The 23,403-nt window shown below is 38.4% G+C and overlaps 4 protein-coding genes across 10 annotated transcripts; 2 read left to right on the top strand and 2 right to left on the bottom strand.

The window, feature by feature from the left end:
* Positions 1–114: 114 nt before the first annotated feature.
* On the bottom strand, positions 115–1,908 carry LOC121757864. The gene is made up of 3 exons (XM_042153333.1): positions 1,630–1,908; positions 1,225–1,558; positions 115–181 (listed from the first exon to the last, which is right to left on the bottom strand). The coding sequence occupies exons 1-3, from the start codon at positions 1,679–1,681 to the stop codon at positions 115–117; spliced, it is 453 nt and encodes a 150-aa protein (XP_042009267.1). The 5' UTR covers positions 1,682–1,908.
* Positions 1,909–4,567: 2,659 nt separating this feature from the next.
* Positions 4,568–8,982, top strand: LOC121757243 (BTB/POZ domain-containing protein NPY2-like). Of its 5 annotated transcripts, none has more exons than XM_042152762.1 (6): positions 4,568–4,613; positions 5,138–5,226; positions 5,535–6,069; positions 6,793–6,862; positions 7,014–8,198; positions 8,286–8,982. In XM_042152762.1, exons 3-6 carry the CDS (start codon positions 6,008–6,010, stop codon positions 8,856–8,858), a joined length of 1,890 nt encoding a protein of 629 aa, XP_042008696.1. In that variant the 5' UTR covers positions 4,568–4,613; positions 5,138–5,226; positions 5,535–6,007; the 3' UTR covers positions 8,859–8,982. The 5 variants fall into 5 exon arrangements, with proteins under 5 accessions (XP_042008696.1, XP_042008697.1, XP_042008694.1 ...); XM_042152763.1 differs by having other exon boundaries at positions 4,574–4,613; positions 5,840–6,069; XM_042152760.1 differs by lacking the exon at positions 4,568–4,613 and adding an exon at positions 4,620–4,871 and having other exon boundaries at positions 5,840–6,069.
* A 975-nt stretch (positions 8,983–9,957) lies between these two features.
* LOC121758935 (exocyst complex component SEC10b-like) lies at positions 9,958–17,586 on the top strand. Of its 2 annotated transcripts, XM_042154371.1 has the most exons (25): positions 9,958–10,184; positions 10,529–10,597; positions 10,699–10,944; positions 11,020–11,094; positions 11,234–11,335; positions 11,538–11,588; positions 11,726–11,831; positions 12,093–12,203; positions 12,468–12,559; positions 12,923–13,088; positions 13,163–13,239; positions 13,419–13,514; positions 13,598–13,688; positions 14,223–14,308; positions 14,461–14,631; positions 14,761–14,814; positions 14,908–15,033; positions 15,160–15,252; positions 15,340–15,486; positions 15,615–15,712; positions 15,947–16,031; positions 16,438–16,496; positions 16,996–17,094; positions 17,170–17,253; positions 17,339–17,586. In XM_042154371.1, the coding sequence occupies exons 2-25, from the start codon at positions 10,529–10,531 to the stop codon at positions 17,403–17,405; spliced, it is 2,451 nt and encodes an 816-aa protein (XP_042010305.1). In that variant the 5' UTR covers positions 9,958–10,184; the 3' UTR covers positions 17,406–17,586. The 2 variants fall into 2 exon arrangements, with proteins under 2 accessions (XP_042010305.1, XP_042010306.1); XM_042154372.1 differs by lacking the exons at positions 15,947–16,031; positions 16,438–16,496; positions 16,996–17,094; positions 17,170–17,253; positions 17,339–17,586 and having other exon boundaries at positions 15,605–15,707.
* On the bottom strand, positions 16,677–22,955 carry LOC121758936 (QWRF motif-containing protein 2-like). Of its 2 annotated transcripts, XR_006041584.1 has the most exons (8): positions 21,100–22,955; positions 19,526–19,645; positions 19,168–19,284; positions 18,991–19,080; positions 18,781–18,888; positions 18,494–18,703; positions 17,143–17,212; positions 16,677–17,060 (listed from the first exon to the last, which is right to left on the bottom strand). XR_006041584.1 is itself a non-coding variant. In XM_042154373.1 (6 exons), the coding sequence occupies exons 1-6, from the start codon at positions 22,546–22,548 to the stop codon at positions 18,635–18,637; spliced, it is 1,953 nt and encodes a 650-aa protein (XP_042010307.1). In that variant the 5' UTR covers positions 22,549–22,955; the 3' UTR covers positions 18,089–18,634. The 2 variants fall into 2 exon arrangements, 1 of the variants encoding a protein (XP_042010307.1); XM_042154373.1 differs by lacking the exons at positions 16,677–17,060; positions 17,143–17,212 and having other exon boundaries at positions 18,089–18,703.
* Between the last annotated feature and the right edge of the window lie 448 nt (positions 22,956–23,403).

Genomic DNA, 23,403 nt, shown 5'->3' with positions numbered 1-23,403 from the left:
TTTGAAATTAATGTTAGCTACCCATATTCAATTGGTAACTCTAACCCCCAAAAAAGAAGGTTTAGTGAGACAGAGTTTCATTGTTTGAAAAAGACTCCCCCTCTTCTTCCCCTTTTACCCTCTCTCTCCATCCTCATTGTTGCTCGAAGGCCACTGCAAAAACGCAGCAAATACGCCATAGCTGCAAAGAAAACTCCATACAGGTCAGTAAATCCAACCATTTTTGTTGTTGCGTAGACATTCGAGCTCGACGCTCTCCGTCGTGGGTAGATGGTTGTTGTCTGCAACATCTATGAATGACCCCCAATTTGATTAGACATGCAAATGAGATTAGATTTGAATTATATGGTGTTTTATTTGGTGCAGGTTCTACAGTTCAATTGTAATTAGGATTGTTACTTTCAGCCTATAGAATGATAATTTCAGCCGATAGAATGATCCTTTCAGCCGATAGAATGATAGGTATTTTTGGTGTATAAAATGACATTTTTGTTTAATAAAATGATACTTTTACCTTATAAAATGATAATCTAAGCGGATAAAATGACAGTTAGCTTATAAAAATGATAGTTTAGCTGGAGAAATTGCATATAAGCTGAAAAATGATACTTTAAAGTGACAAAATGACATAAAACTGATAAAATGATACTTTTGCCCGATAGAATGATACTTTCAGCCTATAGAATGATACTTTCAGCCGATAGAATGATACTTTCAGCCGATAGAATGATAGGTATTTTTGGTGTATAAAATGACATTTTTGTTTAATAAAATGATACTTTTACCTTATAAAATGATAATCTAAGCGGATAAAATGACAGTTAGCTTATAAAAATGATAGTTTAGCAGGAGAAATTGCATATAAGCTGATAAAATGATACTTTAACGTGACAAAATGACATAAAACTGATAAAATGATACTTTTGCCCGATAGAATGATACTTTCAGCCTATAGAATGATACTTTCAGCCGATAGAATGATACTTTCAGCCGATAGAATGATAGGTATTTTTGGTGTATAAAATGACATTTTTGTTTAATAAAATGATACTTTTACCTTATAAAATGATAATCTAAGAAGATAAAATGACAGTTAGCTTATAAAAATGATAGTTTAGCTGGAGAAATTGCATATAAGCTGAAAAATGATACTTTAACGTGACAAAATGACATAAAACTGATAAAATGATACTTTTGCCCGATAGAATGATACTTTTAGCCCACTGGTCGTCGTTGCATTCTATCTTCCAGTCGCCGTCTGAGTTTAACCCAACACCGCTACGGTCAAGCATCATATTCAATGAATTGTAGAATTTCTTCCAAGTGTTGATCTTGGAGGAAATATGAGGTTGGGCTCTCACAGTTGTTGTAGGGATTTCTCGACGGACAAATTCTTCAACGCGAGTGAGGAATCCTGCTCGGAACCCATTATCGGCCTTCCAACGGTTAGTCACAAGGTCCTTCAATGCTAGTATGAGGACTTCCTCCTCACGAGGAGACCATGAGCGCCTAGACCTGTCGGGCTTCAGTCCACCAGATTTACCACGAATAACACCACCTTCACAACAATAAAAGGTTCATCAATTACTAATCCTTAAAGTTCATGTTAATTGCAGTGCATAAACTAACCATTTGGGTTGTGGCTTTTTGATTCCGGCAGTATGTGAGAGTCAGACATCATTCACACAAGAATATTTGATCTAAGACTACAAAATCTCCAACAAAAAACAAAAATAATGTGACAAAATTGAAGTAATAGCAGAGGGAGCACAAGGTAATCAGTAGTCGACAATGAATCATAAACGACTTTGGAAGGCGTGACGATTTATGAACATACGCTGGAGCCGACGATGACTGATTAAGCAATACAAAAATGCAACGAGAATTAGTAAGCAAATTTACCTTGGTCGTGTGCCAAGTCAAAGACGTCGGCTTGTGCTCGACGGTAATTATTTGCCGGCCAAGAGGTGTTGGGCGTCTCCTTTTGGCGGGACTGCTAAGCATATTTTAGAGAAGGCGGTAGTGAAAAATTTGGGGTAGATCCAAATTATAAATGCTACTTTTGATAAAGGGCAAATTGGAAATTAATGTAATGTGTTAGGGATAAATATGTCATGCAAACCAATAAAACATGCTTCCAACTAATCCAACCAAACACTGATGTTGCCCACGTGTTCCAACACAACTCAACGAACCAAACTCCATTATGCATAATATACACTACCACAAACATTAAGTTAGCAACACAACCCTTCAAAAAATTGTATTTGCTACTCATCTAATCAAACGAACCCTTATTGTTAAGTTACATTTAAATTAGATCAAACATAGTAGGAGTAATAATATCCGTGTTCATTAGAGCATCCACATCCGTACTCTTTGACAAGAGAATGGATGTGGGCCCGTCTCGGGCCTTCACAATGTTGAATCGGGCTTGAAGGACCCCAAAAGCTCTTTCGACGTCTTTCCGAGCAGACTCTTGACGCTGCACAAAAAGAACCCGTCTCGGGTCTTGCGGATTGCTGAACGTCTTCACGAAAGTCGACCACCTTAGGTAGATACCATCGGCGAGATAGTAACTCATGTGGTATGCATTTCCGTTGACGATGAAGTCAATCGTCGGTGCTACACCATTCAAAACATCATTGAAGAGTGGTGAAGAATAGAGCACGTTCAAGTCGTTGTTGGACCCGGCAACACCGAAATATGCATGCCAAATCCGTAGGCGGTAGTCGACGACCGCTTCAAGGATAAGCGTTGGGCCGCCGCCTTTGTGGCCGCTTAAGTATTGCCCCCTCCAAGCAGTCGGACAATTCTTCCACTTCCAATGCATGCAGTCAATACTGCCAAGCATACTGAGAAAACCCTGGACTGTTTCGTGAAGATGAAGCAACCGTTGACAAACTTCGGTGGTGGGTGCCCGAAGGAATTCCTCACCGAAAGCAGAACGAATGCTGTCCAAAAATTTTTGAGGCATATGATTCCAGTTGACTCACCCACATGCAAATACTCGTCGAAGAGGTAAGCCGATTGCCCAGTAGCAAATTGTCGGATGGCACAAGTACACTTCTACAATGCCGAGAGACTTTGCCGACCGGTTGCGTCTCTACTTGATTGAAAGTATTCAACACGGGCGGACAATGTGTTGACAATACGCATAAACAACCGTTTTAACATGCGAAAACGGTGCCAGAAGTAATCTTCCGGAAACCGCGGATGGTCGGAAAAATAGTCGGCAACGAGCCTTTCATTGGCTCCCTCCCGGTCACGAGGTATGTAGTGGCGAATTGATCTAGTTGGTCGAGGAGGAGGGACGGGGGTGGTGGCGGCGACATAGGCTTCATAGGCTGCACGATATTGTTCATAGTATTCTCGTTCTTCGCCCTCCACTTCAGCCATGATATCGGTGAAATCCATTTTTAGAGAGAGTTTGAGTAAGAAAAGAAGATGTAGATAGGTTGTATGAAAAATGGTGAATGAGAGATAATTTGATGTGAAAAATGGATGTTGAATGTGTGTATTTATAGATGATTTTGGGGTTTTAAAAAATTATAAAAAAAATCCAAAAAACGATAATAAAACTGCTATATTTTTGGGAATCTGATTTTTTTTTAATTTTTGGTATTATTTTCGGTATTATTTCAATTAAAAAAATAGAATTCCAACGGATAATCCGTTGGCCAATAGAAACGCGTCACGTCGCCTGCTCAGCGGCACGGACGCCGTCCGTCCCAGCGAGCACCGCTGCGGATGCTCTTAGACTTCCTTGAGAAGCATTTCCATTATAAATTTATAACACTTCGAAACAGTCTATTATAAATAAAAAGAAGCATATGAAAAGAGAACTTGTTAAAAAGAATAGTACAACTTGCAAATATATATGGATTTCCAAGCAATATATACTTAATTAATGAAGCATATGATAGTAAAAAATGTAAAAGAATAATCTAACTAATTCAGCTAAAGGACAATACAAATTACTACAACCGAAATAAGAATCAAATCTTCTTTCCCAAAGCTCCCATCGTCATGTCTCTTTAGTTGCATTTGTGGTCGTTTTTATGACTAGAAATACTTTCTCGTTCACAGCACTAGTAGTATTTTCTGAGCAGTCATTTATAGCTTGCCTTCTTCATTCAAATTCTGCGCATGCACATGATCAATTGCCTTTTTCATTTTTTTACTTTGTTCTCGTTTCTATCTCTTATTTTATTCTCTCTTCTAATTTATTTAACTTATTAAACACAATTTTCTTTAATCTTGTGCCGAAAAGAAATGCCTCAAATAACGTGAGACAGAGGGAGCATAAATTAAATAACGTGAGACAGAGGGAGCATAAATTTTTGAAAACTTTACTATTTAAGTGAACAATCACTCTAATATCATAGAGTATTATGAAGGCCATTTCAATAACTTATTTCACTTGGACTCTATTTTAATAGTATAAAATTAGATTAACTCATTTGATTTAAATTTCAACATTTAAAAGTGGAGTTTCTTATATGAGTGGGCTACTACTGTTGAGGTTTTTACCTTTACCTTTTCACTTTGTCCTTGCTCATAAATGAAAAAAGGGTAATTCTGGGGAAGAAAGGCTTATTCCAGCAAAACTGGTGAGCACATAGCCAGCAAAATCTTTGCTTTTGGGAGTGAGCATTTCCCAGCCCATTTCTGTAAAAAGAAAATCTCCATTTTCTTGATTCCTTTTCTTTTTTGGTGTCTGTGCTAAAAAGATTCATCTTTTCGGCCTAGAACTCAGTTTCCAGCACGCGGCCTCATTTATTTCTCCTCACATTTGCTAACCACCGCATCTTTATTCCAAAAGGAGATACTGAGTGTGCTTCACATTTTGATTTGATTCATTATTTGAGGTGGGTTTCTTGTGTTTCTACCATTGGGTTTTGTTGGGGGTTTACATGGAGAGTGCCTTTTGGGTTCTGTCTGTTGACTTCATTCTTGAAATTTATTTAATTTAGTATATTTTGGATTCTTGCATGATTTTCACACCACATGGTTGATGGCCTTCTGATTTCTTCTGTTCCTGAGATTATTCTGGTGCATTGATTTATCATTAATAGAGTAGTATTGTTCAAGAAAACCTATGTACTAAGCGATCTTCCATTTTTTATAATTACAGCCTCAGTGAAATCTATAAGGAGAGATGCTCATTGTCTACCGTTTTGGTGGTTGATTCATCTGATACCGAGATGCTGTTTTCCGTTGCAGGTTTTGAACTGTCACAGTAATTATAGTGCACATGTTTTATGTTTTTTTAAATTTCTTTATGAGATTTGGAACTTGAAGCCTTTTATGAGCACTAGGGTCCCTTGTTGTTTGTTTATGCATATTTTTGCCTGTATATCTTTATGCTGATTAAAGAAATAGGGAGAGAGAGAGAGAGGGAAAGTGAAAGATAAAGAAATAGTAGGAGGGTGGCTGGGTGGAGTTAGATTGGGTGTTAGTGGCAGCTATCTCTGGTTTTGGGGAATAATTTAGTGTGTAAGCCTGTTGGTGATGTCTCCTTTGCTGACTAGGTGCTTCCGGACTCCGTGGGCTCTGCCGCCGACCAAGGAAACAGCCTCCTGTGTAGCTCTCTTCCCATTCAAGTGATCCATTTCTTTAAAAACTCTGAATCTGTATTAAACCCCCATTCCATATCCTCTCTCTAGAAAGTGAATAAAAAGTTGCTTCTTGCCCGGTTGGTTGTCAAGATTCGGTCGCACGAAGCATTTATCTTTTTCGCCTCTTTTAGATCCCATCACTTTTTCCCCTCTAGAACTTCAAGAAATTGGCTATATTGAGAAAATTGGTCCCCACTCCTGCATTTATCCATTTCCAGGGATTCTCTCCTCGATTCAAGCCCTGTCGGATCGTTGGAAATGCTCGAAAGTCAATCCGGCCTAGTGCATTTTGCTGTATTCAGTTGAGTAGTGTGGAAGCATTGTGGTGTTCTTTCCCCGTTTTTCTTCAAGTATTTGGGTGAGAATAGATCTTCAAGTCTGGCAAGATGAAGTTTATGAAGCTTGGATCCAAGCCTGATATGTTTCAGACCGATGGGAACTGTGTCAGGTTAGATCTCTGTCCGTCTTCCTCTTATGTTCGATGTTTGTATCTTCCTTTGAATGATTTTGTATGCTTGCTGAACTTATGTGAATCTCTTATTTCTTTTCAATTGTTTGGCTTTGTATTATATGTATTTTCCTGTTATCTTTTTGCTGTCTCCACTTTCTATCTTTTAGCTTTTTGATGGAAGGTGAAAGTATGAAACATTGAGCTAATTCAGTCGCTATCACCGGATTAGTAAAATCATAATGGTTGTTGGTCAATTTCCAGCCTCTCTCTCTCCTTTTATGTGTACACAGCAATATGTTCGTCTAAGTCGGCGTTCTTGCTCCGAGAAGCTCTACTCTTTCTTTTTGATGTTTCTGTCATTTTGTGCATTTGCCAACTCGAAAAAGATTGTTTATGGGCTGTATCCCAAGGTTTTAAGCTCTATCTTCGTCCCTATTGAGTTGAATGATTTATTGGCAGGACTTATTTCATGGCTTTCGACCATTTTTTAGGACAAAAATATGTAACTTTTCAACTGAAGCTCTCGACCCATCTCTGGAAAATGCGTACACAGCTGAATTATTTGATGCATATGAAACCGAATAATGATTAAGACTATTTTAATAGTACTCCAAGGCTTCTTGAACCGTCGTGATACAGTCACTTTCCTTTTGTGAGTGTATTCGTGAAGGTGGTGATCGACTTAAGCATGTCCTAATGTTAAAACACTCTTGTCTGCAGATATGTGGCTAGTGAGTTGGCTACCGACATTATCGTTCACATTGGCGATGTTAAGTTCTACCTTCACAAGGTATGGTGATCTTACGAATATGCGAATGGAAATTATGTCTGTAATTTATTCGTTAATGCTTGTATTTATCGGCCAATCATCTATTTTACATACTACTATTACAGATAACTATGACATCAATACTGATTTTTGGCTAAAATGAAATGTGCAGTTTCCTCTTCTCTCTAAATGTGCACGGTTACAGAAGTTGGTTTCTTCGGGTAATGATGGAAATGGCGATGAGGTCAATATTGATGATATTCCAGGCGGCGCCAGTGCCTTTGAAGTATGTGCCAAGTTTTGTTACGGGATGACTGTAACCCTAAATGCTTATAACGTTGTTACAAGCCGTTGTGCTGCTGAGTATCTCGAGATGCATGAGTCGGTAGAGAAAGGCAACCTCATCTACAAGGTCGATGTTTTCCTCAACTCGGTGATTTTCAGGAGCTGGAAGGACTCCATCATAGTTGTTCAGACAGTGAAATCCACGTCCCGGTTGAGTGAGGAAGCGAAGATAATCAGCCAGTGCATCGATGCTATCGCTTCCAAGGCGTCCGTTCATGTATCTAAGGTGGACTGGTCCTACACTTACAACCGGAAGAAGATATCTGAGGAAAATGGGAACGACCCCAGCTGGGACGCCCTCAGAAACCAAATGGTCCCGAATGACTGGTGGGTCGAGGACTTGTGCGAGCTCGACATAGATTTGTTCAAGAAGATCATCATGACTATTAAGAACAAACAGGTTGTATCTTGTGAGGTGATCGGAGAGGCTTTGAAAGCGTATGCTTACCGTAAACTACCCGGCTCTGGCAAGAACGTAATCCAACAGAATGATCTGGCCAAGTATCGCAACATCTTGGACACCATCGTGTGGCTGTTGCCCGCGGAGAAGGGCAGCGTCTCGTGCAGTTTCTTGCTCAAGCTGTTGAAAGCGTCCATCTCCGCTGACTCGGGAGAGACGGTCAAGATGGAGCTGGCAAAAAGTATAGGGCGTCAGTTGGAGGAGGCTTCCGTCTCTGATCTGTTGATCCGAGCTTCTGACCGGGAAGAGACAATGTTCGATGTCCACGTGGTCACAAAAATACTCGAGGAATTCGTGACACGAGACAAGAACTCCATGGCCGAGATGGAAGATTGTGGTGAGATTCAAGATATGTCTAGTCCCGTTAGGCCCGGGATTCTCTCCGATGCTTCGAAGCTGATGGTGGCAAAGCTCGTCGACGGCTACCTTGTTGAGATTGCAAAGGATCCTAATCTACCACTAGCTACCTTCACCGGGATTGCAGAGCTCGTCTCGAGCTATCCACGACCTTCCCACGATGCTCTATATCGCGCTGTCGATACATATCTCAAGGTAAACATTAAAAAAAAACCTTCGCTTCGTTGCGATTCGATACATTAGAGCGAGTTGTTGAAATTCTTGTGTGGAACGATGGCGCAGGTGCACTCCGGGATCAGTAAGAGTGAGCGGAAGAAGCTATGCCGGTTGATGGACTGCAAGAAGCTCTCCGCGGAGGCATGCATGCATGCCGTGCAGAACGAGAGGCTCCCTCTACGCGTGGTGGTGCAGGTGCTCTTTTTCGAGCAAGTCCGGGCTTCTGCTTCCTCCGGGAGCAGCACCCCGGACCTGCCCAAGGCAATCAAGGACCTCAACTCCAGCTCCTACGGCAGCTCCCGGTCGCAGACGACCAACACAGACGAGGATTGGGACGCTGTTGCTTCATCGGAGGAGCTCAGAGCGCTGAGAGGCGAGCTGGCCTCCCTGAGGGTGGGCAACGGAGCGATGCACGAGAGGAGCAACGGGGAGAGCAAGATGAACGGGAACTCGGACAGGGCAGCCATCAGCAAGGTGAAGGGTCTGATCATGTCGAAGAGGATCTTCTCCAAGATTTGGTCGAACAAGGCGGCGCAGGCGGAGAACAGCGGGTCCGATTCATCGGAGAGTCTCGGCTCGGGCATCCACGACGAGGCGAAATCGACGCCGACGAGGAAAGGGAGGCATTCCGTGTCTTAGAGAGAGGAAGGATCTGGTTTTTTGCTTTCTTTTTAATGGATCTTTACTACTAGCATGTTACAAGATTAGTTTGGATTCTGTCTTTTAAGTCTAGTGCAGTAAATGCCGTTTATTACTACTACAACTTGTGCTCTCAAACAAGACAAAACAAAACAAGCTAGAAAGTCGTTTTTTTTATAAAAAAATTCTTGTAAAAATTTCTTCGTATAAACTCTTTGCCGACTCAAAGTAGGACATTTTATCGTGGACTAAGGAAGAATGAATTTTCAACATTCAAACTACTTTCGCAATTAAGCCGTCGTTAAATCAGTTGTAAAAATATTAAAGTAGGATCCCGAGTATTAAAAACTCATTTCGTTTAATAATAGGAGTTTTATTTTGTCATTTTAATATGGCCATAATCTCATTTTATTCAACTCATATTTTGAATCACACTTCTTCACATTTTTTAAAATCTATGCTGAATAAAGTAGGATCCCGAGTATTATCTTTATTTTATGAAATTTTGGTGACATGACTAAAGTAAAATTGGATTAAATTATCTTAACTTGGTTTACATATAAGAGCATCTCTGATTCCCCAAGGGGTGAGGTAAACTAATTTAACTATCATATTTATCTTTTTTTCATGAAAAATCATTCTTCGAAGAGAGAGATATATGAGAATGTATTATACATTTTCTCATTTTGAAGAGGTATCTTTACCTTCCCATTGAAAATTTTATAACTACCATATTTGTCTTCTTTTCATGAAAAACACTTCTCCAAGGAGAAAGGTATTTGAAAAAGTATTACAATTTATATTTTTAATGCATTTTGGACTATAGTATTATTTTATTTTAAAAAAATAATTTACCTTTCTATATATATTTTTCATTTGGAGTGTGTTATTTTTAGAAGGGTATATTTCACTTTTTAAGAAAATAAATACATAATAGTATCTTTTTATATATACCTTTCTCCCCTGAGAGATTTTTAGAATGGGAAAACTTAAGGTAGGGAAATACAATTGAAAATCACAGCGGTAAATAGTACTGCTACTATTTACTTTTACAGTTTTAGATTTACTCGCTGCGGTCAAAGTAATTGATGCTATTTTTCATGCGCAACGGTTGATGAAAACTTGCGCGAAAAAACCCCACAAATTCTTCGGCGGCTAAATTTTTTCCAGAAATCGCTGTCAATTCTTCGCATTGTGGTTCAGATTTCTATCGTAATGCACCTAAACAGATACATGCAAAACATTGTGCGGCAAATTTCGAGGTAGATCCTTTTTTGGTATTGATTCCTCACTGTGAAGCTTCGCGGTTCCAACAACACCGTTCAGGTGAATTTCCAGTTGGATTTTTTAATGTTCGTTCTATTTTGATGTTTTCTCGCTGACTGATACTGTAGATTTCGGTGATTTCCATTTTGAAGAACACATTGTGATTTTTTTCCGTGTATGTAGTGGATGATTTGATTTTGTGATATATTTAAGCACGCTTGCTCAGCTCAATGTACCATTTTATTTTCGATTGTCGCATTATGCAAAGGCTATCTATCATAGACATCCTTCTACTGACTTTAGCCAATAACAGTAGGCCTACATTTATCGATTCTGATTGCTTATTTAGTCGGTGATTCCCAAGCCATACTTGATAGTACTCGTCATATTTTGCTCTCTCTTAGATGGAAGAGACGAAAAATGGTGCAACGATTGATGCCTCTGCAATAATTTTAAGCATTGATGAGTTCAAGGTGAGGACTAGTTTGTGTTTTGAGTGTATGTGTCTTGATCACTTTTACGTGAATTGCAGCTGATTCGGCTGCTCTTCTATGTGCTTGCCTGTATAATGTAGGGTGACGTTTCATTTGATGTACTGTTCCGGAAGTTAGTAAATCAGTTCTTACCATCGTGTTTAGAAGAAATAGATGCTTCTGAAAAAGCTAGTGTAAATGATGTTATGCCACGTGGTCATACGCGAACTCATTCAGAAGCTGTGAAATTCTCGGTAGGAATATCAAGCCCGTTGTTTCCCGAAGTAGATGCTCTGTTATCTCTATTCAAGAATTCGGGTACGCAGTTGATTGATCTTAGAAAGAAGGTAAGTTTCAACAAAGTACTAGGTTATCGGTTTCTTTTACTAGTTCTCATTTCTAATATTCATGTGTGCCCAAAGATTGATGGGAAACTCAACAATCTCAAGAAGGAAGTAGCAAGTCAAGATTATAAGCACCGTAAGACACTTTCTGAGGTCAGTTGTTCTTGCTCTTTTATCGCATGTATCACGCATGTCCTTTTTTTGTAGAGTGGTGGCTCTTTAACTTTGTTGCTTAATGAAGTGTATGGCTGCACTTTTCTGTTTTTTGCTTCTTTCTTCATGCGGCACACAGCTCGAAAAACGTGTTGAGGTCCTGTTCGATAGTTTTGCAAGGTTGGATTCCCGCATATCGAGCGTTGGCCAAACTGCTGCTAAGATTGGGGACCATCTTCAGGTGAAACCATATGCAACTCTACATGTATAGATATTCGTTTATAATTTTCATTTGATGATTGCCATGTAAAGCTAATCTAACACTTGATGCTACTTCTTCTATTGCTGTTTCACTTACTTCATTACCTATATATATATATCTTGGCAAATCATGTCTGAATTTCGGAAATTGATCTTTTGAATTCTGTCATTCTTATTGTCAGAGTGCAGACACCCAGAGAGAAAATGCCACTCAAACAATAGATCTTATTAAGGTAGACTCTTTATAAGAAGGTTCAGATGTGCCTCTATGTGTCTACTACAATTGTGTAGCCATAAAAGCCTCTCTGCTTATGATGATTAGCAATGTCGACACCATCTTGAATAGCGCTAAGCGATCTTCATCCTGCAGTACCTGATGGAGTTTAACAGCAGTCCTGGTGACCTAATGGAACTCTCACCTTTATTCTCAGATGATACCCGGGTATCTGAGGCTGCATCAATTGCGCAAAAATTGAGTAAGATGAACCCCTTATAGGAATCTTAGAATTAGCAGTTTTTAAAAAAAATCTGAGAATAGAAGTTCTTGGTATTAGTCTTCTGTAAACTGAAAGCCATCTCCTGTAATTTAAATCATGTTCCTTTCTTCAGAAATGTGTCATATGATTTGAATAAATCATGTCCTGGAACTGAGATAAACCTCTTATTCATGTACTGTGATTTATATTTCCTTCTTGATTACAAAAGTTTGAAAATTCTGGTAACTGCTGTCAATATAGGATCATTTGCCGAAGAAGATCCTGGAAGACAAGCCATGACTGTCTCAGGAAATGCAACAGCAAGCAAAGGATTGGAAGTTGCAGTTGGTAATCTCCAGGAATATTGCAATGGTATGATTTTGTTTTTAGTTGACTGATCTACTTTTGGCTATATGAGCCATTTAACTTGAAATTACCGAGGACTTTTGAGCCTATGGTTGTAGCATATCCTAGCGTAACTGTGTTTCAGAATCTGGTTCGATCAACAAAGTATATAAATCTTTAAACGAAGCTCACCGCTTCAATTCTGGTTCTCGAAGCACACATTTAATTTGAATCTAATATCCCCCCTTTGCTTAGTTTTGATTATTGGTTATTGTTCTAAATTGTGTGCAGAACTGGAAAACAAATTGCTGTCCAGATTTGATGTAGCCTCGCAGAAAAAGGATCTGTGTTCAATGGCACAATGTGCAATTATTTTGTTGCAGGTGATTTGTTCAATCAGGCGGGCAGAATGTTTTGTTGCAATAGAGCATTGTCCAAGATTTGCGCTAAGGATTTTCATCATGTCTGTAAAATGACAAAGAAGCTGAAAACTTCTAAAGATCAATTAGTGCAATCTGTTATCTATTTATATTTTTACCTGTTATGTGCTATTATCACCATCACCTTCATTGTTACTATTGTCATCTGTTTCTATGTTTTTTTTAAAGGATTGGTCATTGGTCTTGTAGATTAAGATATGTGCCATTAAGCATGTCTGCATTGTAGGGTGTTATCTTTGCAACATATGCATAACTTATGTTGCTTGATTGTGTAGCTGAAATACTACTAGTGATGTCTGTATTCAGTTCAACAGGGGTACTAGTGTTATGCAACATTATGTGGGGTTACGTCCAATGTTTGATTTGGAGGTCATGAATGCTGATGTCCAAGTGGTTCTTGGTGACTCTGGATCTCAACCCATTCCTAGCAATGTTGGGCAAGGGCTCTCTTCATTGTACAAAGAAATTACTGGTATGAAAAACTCCACCTTGTCTCATGAGTTGTGTTTGACAACTCATTTTGCTTTTGTTACTACTTTCTTGCAGATACTGTAAAGAAAGAAGCAGAAACCATAACAGCAGTATTTCCTTACCCCAATGATGTCATGTCGATATTGGTTCAGGTATTCTGGTTTGATTGATTTTTCCATGCATTAACTAGACCTGGCTATAATTCTGGTTTGATTGAAGTCATTGATAATTTCAAAATATCTTGCATATATTTCTCAAATATGCATAGATCATAGGATATTTGGTATTATGTTCTACATTATTGATTTTTTTTATTTTGTTACACATGAAGCGTGTCCTGGAAGACCGAGTTCCTAATCTTCTTGAGAAGCTATTGCTGAAACCATCTCTTGTTAATCCACCTTCCAAGGAAGGAGGGCTTATATTAGTGAGTCCCTTATGCAGCTAGCAAATTCTATTATGTTATGAGTTCAGAATAAAAAATATTAACAATTTCCTTATAACCCTCAGTATCTGAGAATGCTAGCAGTGTCATATGAGAAAACGCTTGAACTTTCTAAGGACTTGCATAGCGTGGGATGTGGTGACTTGGATGTTGAAGGTACATAATATAAAGTTATCAAGAGATTTTCTACAACATCAACTATCTTCAGCCTCTGACTTGGGAACATATTTTTTCTGTTATGTGCACATATAGAATTCTATGTAAATTCAGGAAAAATAAAAAAAGGCTTGATGTTCCTTTGATTCTTTCATCATGGTATTTATGCTTGTGTTGAATCCACTCTACTAGATCACATGTAAGAAGATAATAATTCAAAGTAGAAAGCCATGTTCAGAATATTATAAGAAATCAAGCAATCTATTTATCACTGGAGACAACTGTATACTGGTATACCTTTTCTTAATGACAGAGACATAATACGATAAGATACAATGTCTAACTGAAGGAAACTTTTTATGCAGAAAATGCTAGCATAAATTAACTGTTGGAATCTCTTATCGTGTGGCATCATGAGAGATATTAATTGGAAAAAACGGTTGCTTCTGCTGAAAGATATTATCTGCTATATTAACAGATTCTGTAGATAGCACATTGATGAATTTATAATCTTCATCTTATCTTTCTGTGCAGGCTTGACTGAGTCACTTTTTCTTCCCCACAAAGATACATATATAGAATATGAAAAGGTTTCTCTTAGGCTACTCTATAAGGAAAAGGTCCGTCCTAAACTATGGATCTCCATCTTTGTCTTCCTCTCTTGCTTTAGAAAGAGAGAGCCTTCTGACCTAGTGGCTATTATCACAATTCATATACTCACTAGCTTAATGCTTTGTTTTTTCAAATGGCTGTGAAAATGAAAATGCTGCAGATGGAGGAACTAGGAATTGAGTCCTCGTCCTCTGAATCAAAGGGCACAATTGGGCGTTCCAAGGGAGCATCCATTGCATCTTCTCAACACCAGATAACTGTCACCATTGTTACCGACTTTGTACACTGGAACGAAGAAGCCATATCCAGATGTACTTTGTTTTCAACACAGGTATACCTGGTTCGACTTTTATTTATTCTGAGATCAAACATTAAGAGATAGAGAGAGAGTCCATTATGTGATTGCAAAAATTGTTCCATATCTTTAACTAATAGTAGATTATATCTTACTATCGTGCAGGAAACTACTCTTGCAGCTAACGTTCGGCTCGTTTTCACATGCCTTTTGAAGCAGGCGAGATTATCAGTTTCTTGCAGTACTCTGAATTCTTTCTGTAGGTGTCTAAGAAACTATTTTATCATCTTCTTATTCCTTTTCCTTCTTTAGGTTAGTCAATATATAACAGAAGGCCTTGAAAGAGCGAGAGAAAGCCTGACTGATGCTGCAGCATCTAGAGAACGGTTTGTTCTAGGAACTAGTGTGGGTCGAAGAGTTGCAGGATCCACATCTATAGTAAGGACTTGATACATTTAGCTTTCTTGAGTCTTTCGCTGGTTACAATATGCAAAAATGAATGTCGTATTTGCAGATCTTGTTCTTGAACTATTTTAATGTTAGAATTTACTTGGTATTATGTAGGGAGAAACTGCTGCTGCAGCTGGAGAAAGTGGTTTTAAATCTTTTATGCTTGCTCTACAGCAGTGCGGAAGTATTGTGGTTGTTCTTCAACAAGTATGTCATTTTGCTTGCAGTCGTGTTTCTTGACGTTTATTATAGAACTTGTGCCAAATCTTACTAGTAAGAACTCTGATTTTGCAGTTTTTTGCAAACTCCGTTTCTCAAATCTTACTGCCTGTGGAGGGTGCACATGCTGCTGCCTGTGAAGAAATGGCATCAGCAATGTCCAGTGCAGAAGCTGCTGCCTACAAGGGGCTCCAGCTGTGCATTGAAACAGTGATGGCTGAGGTGAGTATTAAATTCTCTCCGGAAGTATGATATTCCTGTTTTCTAAGAATTGAATTTTCTTACCTTTTTCACGTGCCTCTTTTGGTTTACTTAGATATTGTTTTATTTGACTATTGAGTTATTGTAAGGTTGATCGCCTGCAATCAGCTGAACAGAAAGCTGCAGATTTCCGATCATCTGACGATGACATTAGTCCGGAGCAGCGACCAACAAATGCTTGCACTAGGTGTGAAAGCTTAGTCATTTTTTACCTTGTGTATATGATGTTCAATTTAAAGTTTGTTCTTTAGGCGGCATACCAGGAATATATTGTATGGCAATTATTAGATTCCCATTCACGTGCTTTTTTTCTTTTTCTTGTCTTTCTGAAAGAGTATTTTTTTCAATTTCGTCACATTCTCGGTCTACTCTTGTCCGAGTTGCTTCTATACTAAGCTCTGGTTTCTCTGTCCAATTTCAGAGTTATTGCCTATCTCTCCCGGGTACTTGAGTCTGCTTTCACAACTCTTGATGGTTTGAACAAACAGGCATTCCTCACCGAACTGGTAAGGAGATTGTTTCCTTGTAAGCAGTTGAGAGTGTTCCGGTTGATGTGATGGCTTAGCTTACACTTGATTCATAGCTGCCTGGTGATTATCATGTTTTAAAACTATAGTAAATTCATTGCATGTATCTCTGATATTCTTGACATAAACAGAGCGATATTCGTGTTTGGCACTAATCAGTAAAGATGTTTACTGACAAATATATATTCTCTGAAGTGATATTGGCTTTTGTTTTGGATCGCAGGGTTGTTATATGTTACCGAACTATCGATATATTTCATTTCATTTAGCTTTCATTCCCCTAATATTGATATAACCAATTACTTAAATCAATGAAAATAATGTTTTTAGTTAAAATTCATTAACTGATGTGGTAAAATAGCATTTTAAACTGGTGATGTTACAGGGAAATCGCTTGCACAAGTTGGTAATGAGTCATTGGGAAAAGTTCACTTTCAACTGGAGGTAGTTCTTGATCTCTTTTATAATTCTTTTTATATATCTACTGAAGATTCATATGTGATGATGATTACATGCCTGAGAGTGATGGTCGGCGTAACTCGTATAGTAATAGTAGTGAAATATCTCTAAGAGGACATAAGCCACCAGGGAGAATCTCTGATAAAATGTTGGAGAATTTATCAATGGAAGAGGGAAAATTCATAATATACTATGTAAGAAGCTCAAAGTCATAGTTGAGTAGATAAGATTGATCGTGTAAATAGGAAACCTTTACCGTGAATGAGCTTGACCGGGAAAATAATACTGCCCTGAGCTCCATAGGGTCAATGCATATTGAGAGGGCTCTATATTTGGACTCATAGAGTCAATGTCTGTCACATGTTAGCCCTATGATTTAGCAACATGATGCATTCCTGACTGTATTTTATCTCGTTGTGAGACGTGAAGTTGTAACTAACTCCCACATTTTCTTCCATTCTGACTAATGTAAAAAATCATGTAGCGGAGGACTGCAGCTCAAGCGTGACATATCAGAGTATGCAGACTTTGTTCGGTGTTTCAATGCTCCTACAGTAGATGAGAAATTCGAGCTGTTGGGCATGTAAGTGAAGTTTTCTCCAACAAGTTAACGAAACAATCCCGTATTTACCATTTTCTCTTCATCCTGTCCGTCCAGCCTAGCGAACGTGTTTATTGTCGCTCCAGAAAGTCTGTCGTCGCTGTTTGAGGGAACCCCAAGTATAAAAACAGATGCAAAACGGTATAATTCAGGGTGTTGGATTCATAACATCAAACTGCATCGTCTCATCTTATTCTTATTATTATTTTGTGGATTGCAAATTCAGGTTTATTCAGCTCAGAGACGATTACAAGAGTACAAAGCTGGCAACTAAACTCAGTTCTCTGTGGTAGCTATCTCTAATCAATGCAGAAATATAGTCTATCGTTTTTCTATTTAAACCTAAGATTGTGTGATTCATTGGTGATAACAAATTGATTATTCACACATATTAACATGTTGAATACGAACTATACACGAAAGCAGAAAGGTGTTCGTGTTCATGTTGTTTTGATGAATTCCAAAGCAGAAAGGTGATCGTCTTCCAAGTAATTATATGCTAAAAATAATTATTTTGTTTCTCATTTCTATATTCAACGCATATTATATGTTTACTTGGAGACCATAACCCCTTATTTAGAGAACTACTAGTACTTAATTTTATTGACTCTAATTTTCCTAGCAACAAAATTGAACTTGTCTATAATGATAATTGTGCATTAAGTCTCATAAGTCATAATAATCTTTTAACCCTTCAAATTTAAATTGATTACAACATAGTAATTCATTATTTTCTCAGTGTGGTATTTTTTTCATTTTACACATATATTGGCAGCCTTTCTTTCTACCCTTTATAGATTTTTTGTTTGTTTGTATGTAGAGCTGGACAACTCTTGGAGATTTGTCGTCTAGTGAGTTTACTTTTGAAACAGTGTTCATGTCAATTTTTGAATTGAGTTTCTGAGATTTTCAATACTTTGTATTCCACCCATTCTCATTCTCGAAATTTGAATTCCACCCATATTAAACTACTTGATGCAAAATGAAGAGTAGCATATACAATTCGGACTAACCAAGAATTTCTTAACAACAATACAAAGTTAGGTGGTGTTCGGTTATCAAGATAAAATAATACTAAGATATAATTTAGACTGAGTTATGAGATTATTTTAGTCATAGGGAGTTAGCTAAGACTAATTATCCCATGATTATCCATCTAGGATTGAGTTGTGAAATTGAATCTCATGAACCAAACATACTATAATTTTAATCCCGGATACAATCTTGCAAACCGAACACCCCTTAGAATATTACATTTATATATATACAACACTTCTCCACATTCTCCATGAGAAACAGAGAGAGAAGTGTGCACTAGCTAGTTAGTGCACTAGCTAGTTAGTGAGACAACAGGAGAAACCAAAGTGTCACCAAAAAATACCTCCGAAGATTAGTCGTCAGTCAGTCGTCTGCCCTCTCTCGATCACCTCGGATGCTGCCTCCACTAGGTCTAAAAGCTCGACCGATGTCACAGTTAGCACGTAGAATGCGCAGTCAGATACAATCAGTAGCTCTATCTGTCTTAGAACATGCTCTTCCGTACACGGTTATTACACTGTACTAGGTGTGTTCTTAGATTACTTTCTTTAACCTGTGATGTTTAGCTCAGGAATGAATCATCAACGATTAACGATGTCCATGACTATTCTCGGGTTTAAGGGCTCATACCTGCATGGCTTCTAAAAGGGAAATGTAGTCAGTACATTGCTCAAGCAAAGCTCTCTCCTTTTTCATTACTTTCGCCAGTTCACTCACTAAACAACTCACTTCCTCGACCTGAGACCCATACGACATAAACGTGAAACTTCTTCGTCACTTCTTGAATCGCTAAAATGTCAGATTTTGAACAACGTATGAGTACTGAGATAAGGGAGTTACAGTTTGGAGAAGCAAATATGCTGAGTTTGACATTGCTTGCATGACTTCAACAGCTGAACCGATAGCTTTCTGCAAGCTTTGGATGTCGGCCTGCCAAAAAAATCATTTTGTGATTCGACTGGCCAAGCTACAATGCAAAAGTTTCGTACACAATAAATGCATAACCAAGTTACATACAGTGGCTCCTCCGCCAACTGGAAGACGAAGAGTGCTAGCCTTCAAAGCTTCAATAGCTCCAACCACAGAAATCAAGTGGTTTTCATCCAAAGATGCCCAATCCTCCAAAAAGGTCATCTAAATTGCACAAGACAAAAAAAAACCCACTTCATATATGGAAAACAAAGATGACCTACTTATTTGGTGCCCACCGTCCAAGAACAAAATACATACACGTCGATTTGGGACCGTGTAAAATGGATGATAAGTATTACTACATATAGATAATTTACCAGGCATGACATGTACACCTACACAGCTAGAATGTGGTAATGATCAATAAATGACACATAATGGGGAAACAGTAAATAGAGCTTACTTGTTTTTTCAAAATGGAAGCTAGTTTCAACTTTTGTCTAAGCAACTGCAATCTGTGTCTTCTTTTAGCGACAGTATCACGTAGATCTGAGCTCGTTATCCATGCGTTCCACAGATTCTTCTGGTGAAGTCAGAAGGCTTTAGCTAATAAATTTCGAAGGCTAAATATAATTTCAGGGAGGCAAAATCAAAATTTCTGCAGTCCTCAAAGTTGATCATCATACTCCAAGATGGGAATCCCTTACACTCATAGGTTACACTAGATTTGGTCTACCCTATAACTGAAGGAAAACACTCAAAGCCTCAAAGAAGATATGCCTCAAACTACTTGGTATTTCAACAGCATAGGATTTGTCATAACTTGGAAACAAATATAAATTGATCATTCTTCTCTAACCTAATGCCTCAAACTACTTGGTATTTCAACAGCACGATCTTTTTATGCCTTTTTCAAACTTTCGACATGTGTTTCAGTCATTTTAATTAAAGATGATGCCTCATAAGGCAGCACCATCATCCAAGCCAAGCCAGAATAAGCACATTTACACATAGCACCAATCCAAATATTTGAGATTAAAAAAAACAAGGATATAACCCACAGAGTGTAACTGATACAGATGAGATATGGTCCCAGTTAGGCAGATCTGCATAAATATCTTATGATTTAGTTGCATACTTATCTTTGTGATTTCCTTTCTTATTAAGTAGGATTTGATTTTATCTTATTTATTTCCAAGATTAGTTAATTTTCTTTTATTAGGATTAGGATTACTTTTCTGATTGCAGTAGGATTCATTATAATTTCCTATATAAAGGATGAGTCAAAACATCTTGGGAAAAGATTAGAGATAGAACGATATTAGACGTGTCCCCCTGCGTGAGGACTATTTTCTTATAGTTCTTTCAGTTCGATTAATTCCATTCAGTGCTTTACAGTTTCTGTTCGTGGACTTTCAGTCTTAAAGTTTGTTTCCAGTTTATGTTCTTGTTCGTCAGTCTCCAGCCTTTACTCTTATCAGTAAAATCCCACATTTTAAGCTATGTTCTCCATTATCTAGTCAATGTTGATTCTATGATAAACATGTATTATAAGGATTTCTAAACTAGTCTGTTATTCATTACAGCCTATGGAGGAGCATTACATGTAAATAAAGCAAGTTATACAAACAAGTATTCTCTTCCTCTTGATTTTTTACAATTCACTGTATAAGATTTTAAACCAGCAAAACAATTTTTTTCACATAGATATCATTAAGAGCACCGTGCACAGGGATTATAAGATGTTCGATGTAGGTTGTTTTGGCTGCATTCCTGATATTTGTCACAAGATAATGCAGAGCCTATTTATAATCCCTACATTGTTGGCAAGTGAATAATATACAGCACCTACAAAGAAATAACTACAAACAGTTCATTGATCTCTTATCGATCCATCCGCCTATCGAGAGCTTAAGAGACACCACCTTTTTTATCATGAATTAATCCATATCTATCATGTATTATGTCAAAAACAAAAGGAACGTCTGCTGATGAAACAAAATAGATTAATAGAGAAAAGTATAAGAAGATTCTGACCTCTGCACTGCATTTCTGTACATGCATGACCGCTTCAGTTCTAGCATTTACAAAGCGCCACTGCAAGTGCCGGTTGTACAAAAGCCTCAAAAAATGAGCATCTAAGATTTTTCTCTCCCCAACTTTCCCTCTCTGTACATCAACAGCAAAACTAAGAACCGAGGGCGTGTCAGTGAAATTGTTGTTAATGGTGCTAACAGCATTTCTGATGCGAGATGGACTATATCCCCTGGATGGAGACGTTCCCACAGGTGTCATAAGCTTGCTAGGAGATGCAGCCCTAACACTACCACGAATAGGAGTCGACATTGTTCTTGGGGATGACATAATTGAACCGTTACCACTATACTTTTTCAACTTAGGCGGCACAATCAGTTTAGAACCAGGACTTGTAGACAAAGGTGAGCCAGGATCCTGCAGTCTCCTAAGACGGCTGTTAGTTTCTTGCCAAAATTTCGCTGATGCAAAAATCCCACGAGGCCCATTTTTCCTTTGGGAACCCGGGCCACATTCTTGAACTCCTGAAGTGCTACCAGATGAGACACTATCCGAATCAGACGTGGTGAGGTCACATGGCATCAACGCCTCATTATTAACTGAATTTCCATACGGGGATCGCTGAGCCACATTTGGAAGCTCAGAGTGGCCCAAATCAAGACTCGCCCTACCACCAAGCGAAGACCTCCTCTCATCAATCATTGAGTTCTGTAGTGATCGAACAACATTCCCAGATCCACTCAGGGTACTGCTCTCCTCAACACTGCCACTACAATCCATACTCCTCGAAAGGGGATTCATCAACCGATGCCTAGCTGGCCACCTGTGCTGATCTACAACCTTACAACTCTCTACCTGACCACCTACAACATCGGCCTTCCCCCTCGAAGGAGTACTACCCCTCCTCCTCTCCGGAGTCCCCTTCCTCACACTACTCAAATTAGGGGAAGGAGGGGTCACCTTAGTCTTACTAATAGGCAACGAAAACGCCTCCCCTTGAAATGAAACAGACAAACTCCTAGTCGAGGTCACAAGAAGCTTAGTGGCAGCTGAAACACCACCATTCTTAGGGTCAAAATCAGGAATCAAAGGCCTGGCAGTCACGGACCTTCTCCTGTCTACAGAAACGGACCTCTTAGAGGCTAATGCCGGCGTATTCGCCATAGGGGTGGAGTTTCTTGACACCACAGGCGAGGGGAACCTTCTAGAAGAGGAGGAGGAGGAGGAGGAGGAGGAGGAGGAGGAGGAAAGTGAAGATGAATTGGAAGTTGAAGTGGAAGAAGTTGAAGGGGACATGTATCTAGAAGAGACAATTCTTGATTTGGGCTTTTTGAGATTATTGGAAACCCCATTGCTGTTATCTTTTTCAGAGGGCAACAATGGGGGCCTAGTGGTTTTGGGGTTTTGGGGGTCGGTTGTTGAAGCTGCTCCAGAAACAGCAGCCACCATCATCACAATTCAAGAAGCGCAAACACAGAGAGAGAGAGAGAGAGTGTAAAGACGTGAAATTTGAGGAAACCCTCACATTTTGATTCCGGTAGAAAGAAAGAGACTTACACAGAACCCTCTTGTTATCGGCATTTCAGGATCAAGAGATCCCACTGTAGCTCAAGAACGCGTTATGGGTATGCAAAAGATTCCACCTTTTTTGCTTTCTTCTTCTTCTTTGAATGTCAGACGCCGCAATACAGCAGCCCATCTAATTTAGGAACAAAAATATGAACAATGGTGCGGATGGGTTTGCTGCAAGAATTAAGAAAGAGAAAGTGTGTGTGTGTGTGTGTGAGAGAGAGAGAGAGAGAGAGAGAGAGAGAGAGAGAGATGAGGTTTGGGAGCAAGGAATTCTTGGGCAAGTTCAATCTGGCTGAATTGGATTTAGAGAAAAGTGTTGGGGAATCTTAACTAATCCAAAAATCATTCTCTAATAATACTTTTTTTGCACTTTTTTTGTATTTTAATAATTAGACCTTCTAACAATTAATGAAATTTGGATCCATTTAAACATAGTTCTTCTGTTTATAAAATTAGTTTTATTTTTAATTTATTTGCCTATCAAAATTAGTTTTTCTTTTTTTTTTGAAATTATAAATTGTTTTATAGAAGTATCTTTTTCTCTACACCCACTTATTCTCATTATTTTAACAGTTGCGTATTAAAATTTATATTGAGACTATTTTTTTCATTCTGATTTGTCACTAAATAGTCTTATTTCTATTCATGAAAATTTTTACTAGATTTTTTCTCTTCTTTTCTATTTTACATTTTATTCGTTTTTTCATTCTCTCTCCTTTACCAATTAAGCACATT

The sequence above is a fragment of the Salvia splendens genome, chromosome 12 (assembly GCF_004379255.2).
Source record: "Salvia splendens isolate huo1 chromosome 12, SspV2, whole genome shotgun sequence".
NCBI classification, from domain to species: domain Eukaryota; kingdom Viridiplantae; phylum Streptophyta; class Magnoliopsida; order Lamiales; family Lamiaceae; genus Salvia; species Salvia splendens.
Note: the sequence above shows the minus strand (reverse complement) of the source record. Positions and strands in the feature narration are given on the sequence as shown.

Coding starts and splice junctions, on each gene's coding strand:
- LOC121758936 (XM_042154373.1), bottom strand. CDS start 22,548: ATGATGGTGGCTGCTGTTTCTGGAGCAGCTTCAACAACCGACCCCCAA. Junction 19,285..19,525: donor CTTCCATTTTGAAAAAACAA/GTAAGCTCTATT, acceptor TGTGCAATTTAG/ATGACCTTTTTGGAGGATTG. Junction 18,889..18,990: donor CATATTTGCTTCTCCAAACT/GTAACTCCCTTA, acceptor TATGGGTCTCAG/GTCGAGGAAGTGAGTTGTTT.
- LOC121757864 (XM_042153333.1), bottom strand. CDS start 1,681: ATGATGTCTGACTCTCACATACTGCCGGAATCAAAAAGCCACAACCCA. Junction 1,559..1,629: donor AAAAAGCCACAACCCAAATG/GTTAGTTTATGC, acceptor ATTGTTGTGAAG/GTGGTGTTATTCGTGGTAAA. Junction 182..1,224: donor ATAGAATGCAACGACGACCA/GTGGGCTAAAAG, acceptor TTTTCTTTGCAG/CTATGGCGTATTTGCTGCGT.
- LOC121758935 (XM_042154371.1), top strand. CDS start 10,529: ATGGAAGAGACGAAAAATGGTGCAACGATTGATGCCTCTGCAATAATT. Junction 11,095..11,233: donor ACCGTAAGACACTTTCTGAG/GTCAGTTGTTCT, acceptor TGCGGCACACAG/CTCGAAAAACGTGTTGAGGT. Junction 16,032..16,437: donor AGGCATTCCTCACCGAACTG/GTAAGGAGATTG, acceptor GTGATGTTACAG/GGAAATCGCTTGCACAAGTT.
- LOC121757243 (XM_042152762.1), top strand. CDS start 6,008: ATGAAGTTTATGAAGCTTGGATCCAAGCCTGATATGTTTCAGACCGAT. Junction 6,863..7,013: donor TTAAGTTCTACCTTCACAAG/GTATGGTGATCT, acceptor TGAAATGTGCAG/TTTCCTCTTCTCTCTAAATG. Junction 8,199..8,285: donor CTGTCGATACATATCTCAAG/GTAAACATTAAA, acceptor ACGATGGCGCAG/GTGCACTCCGGGATCAGTAA.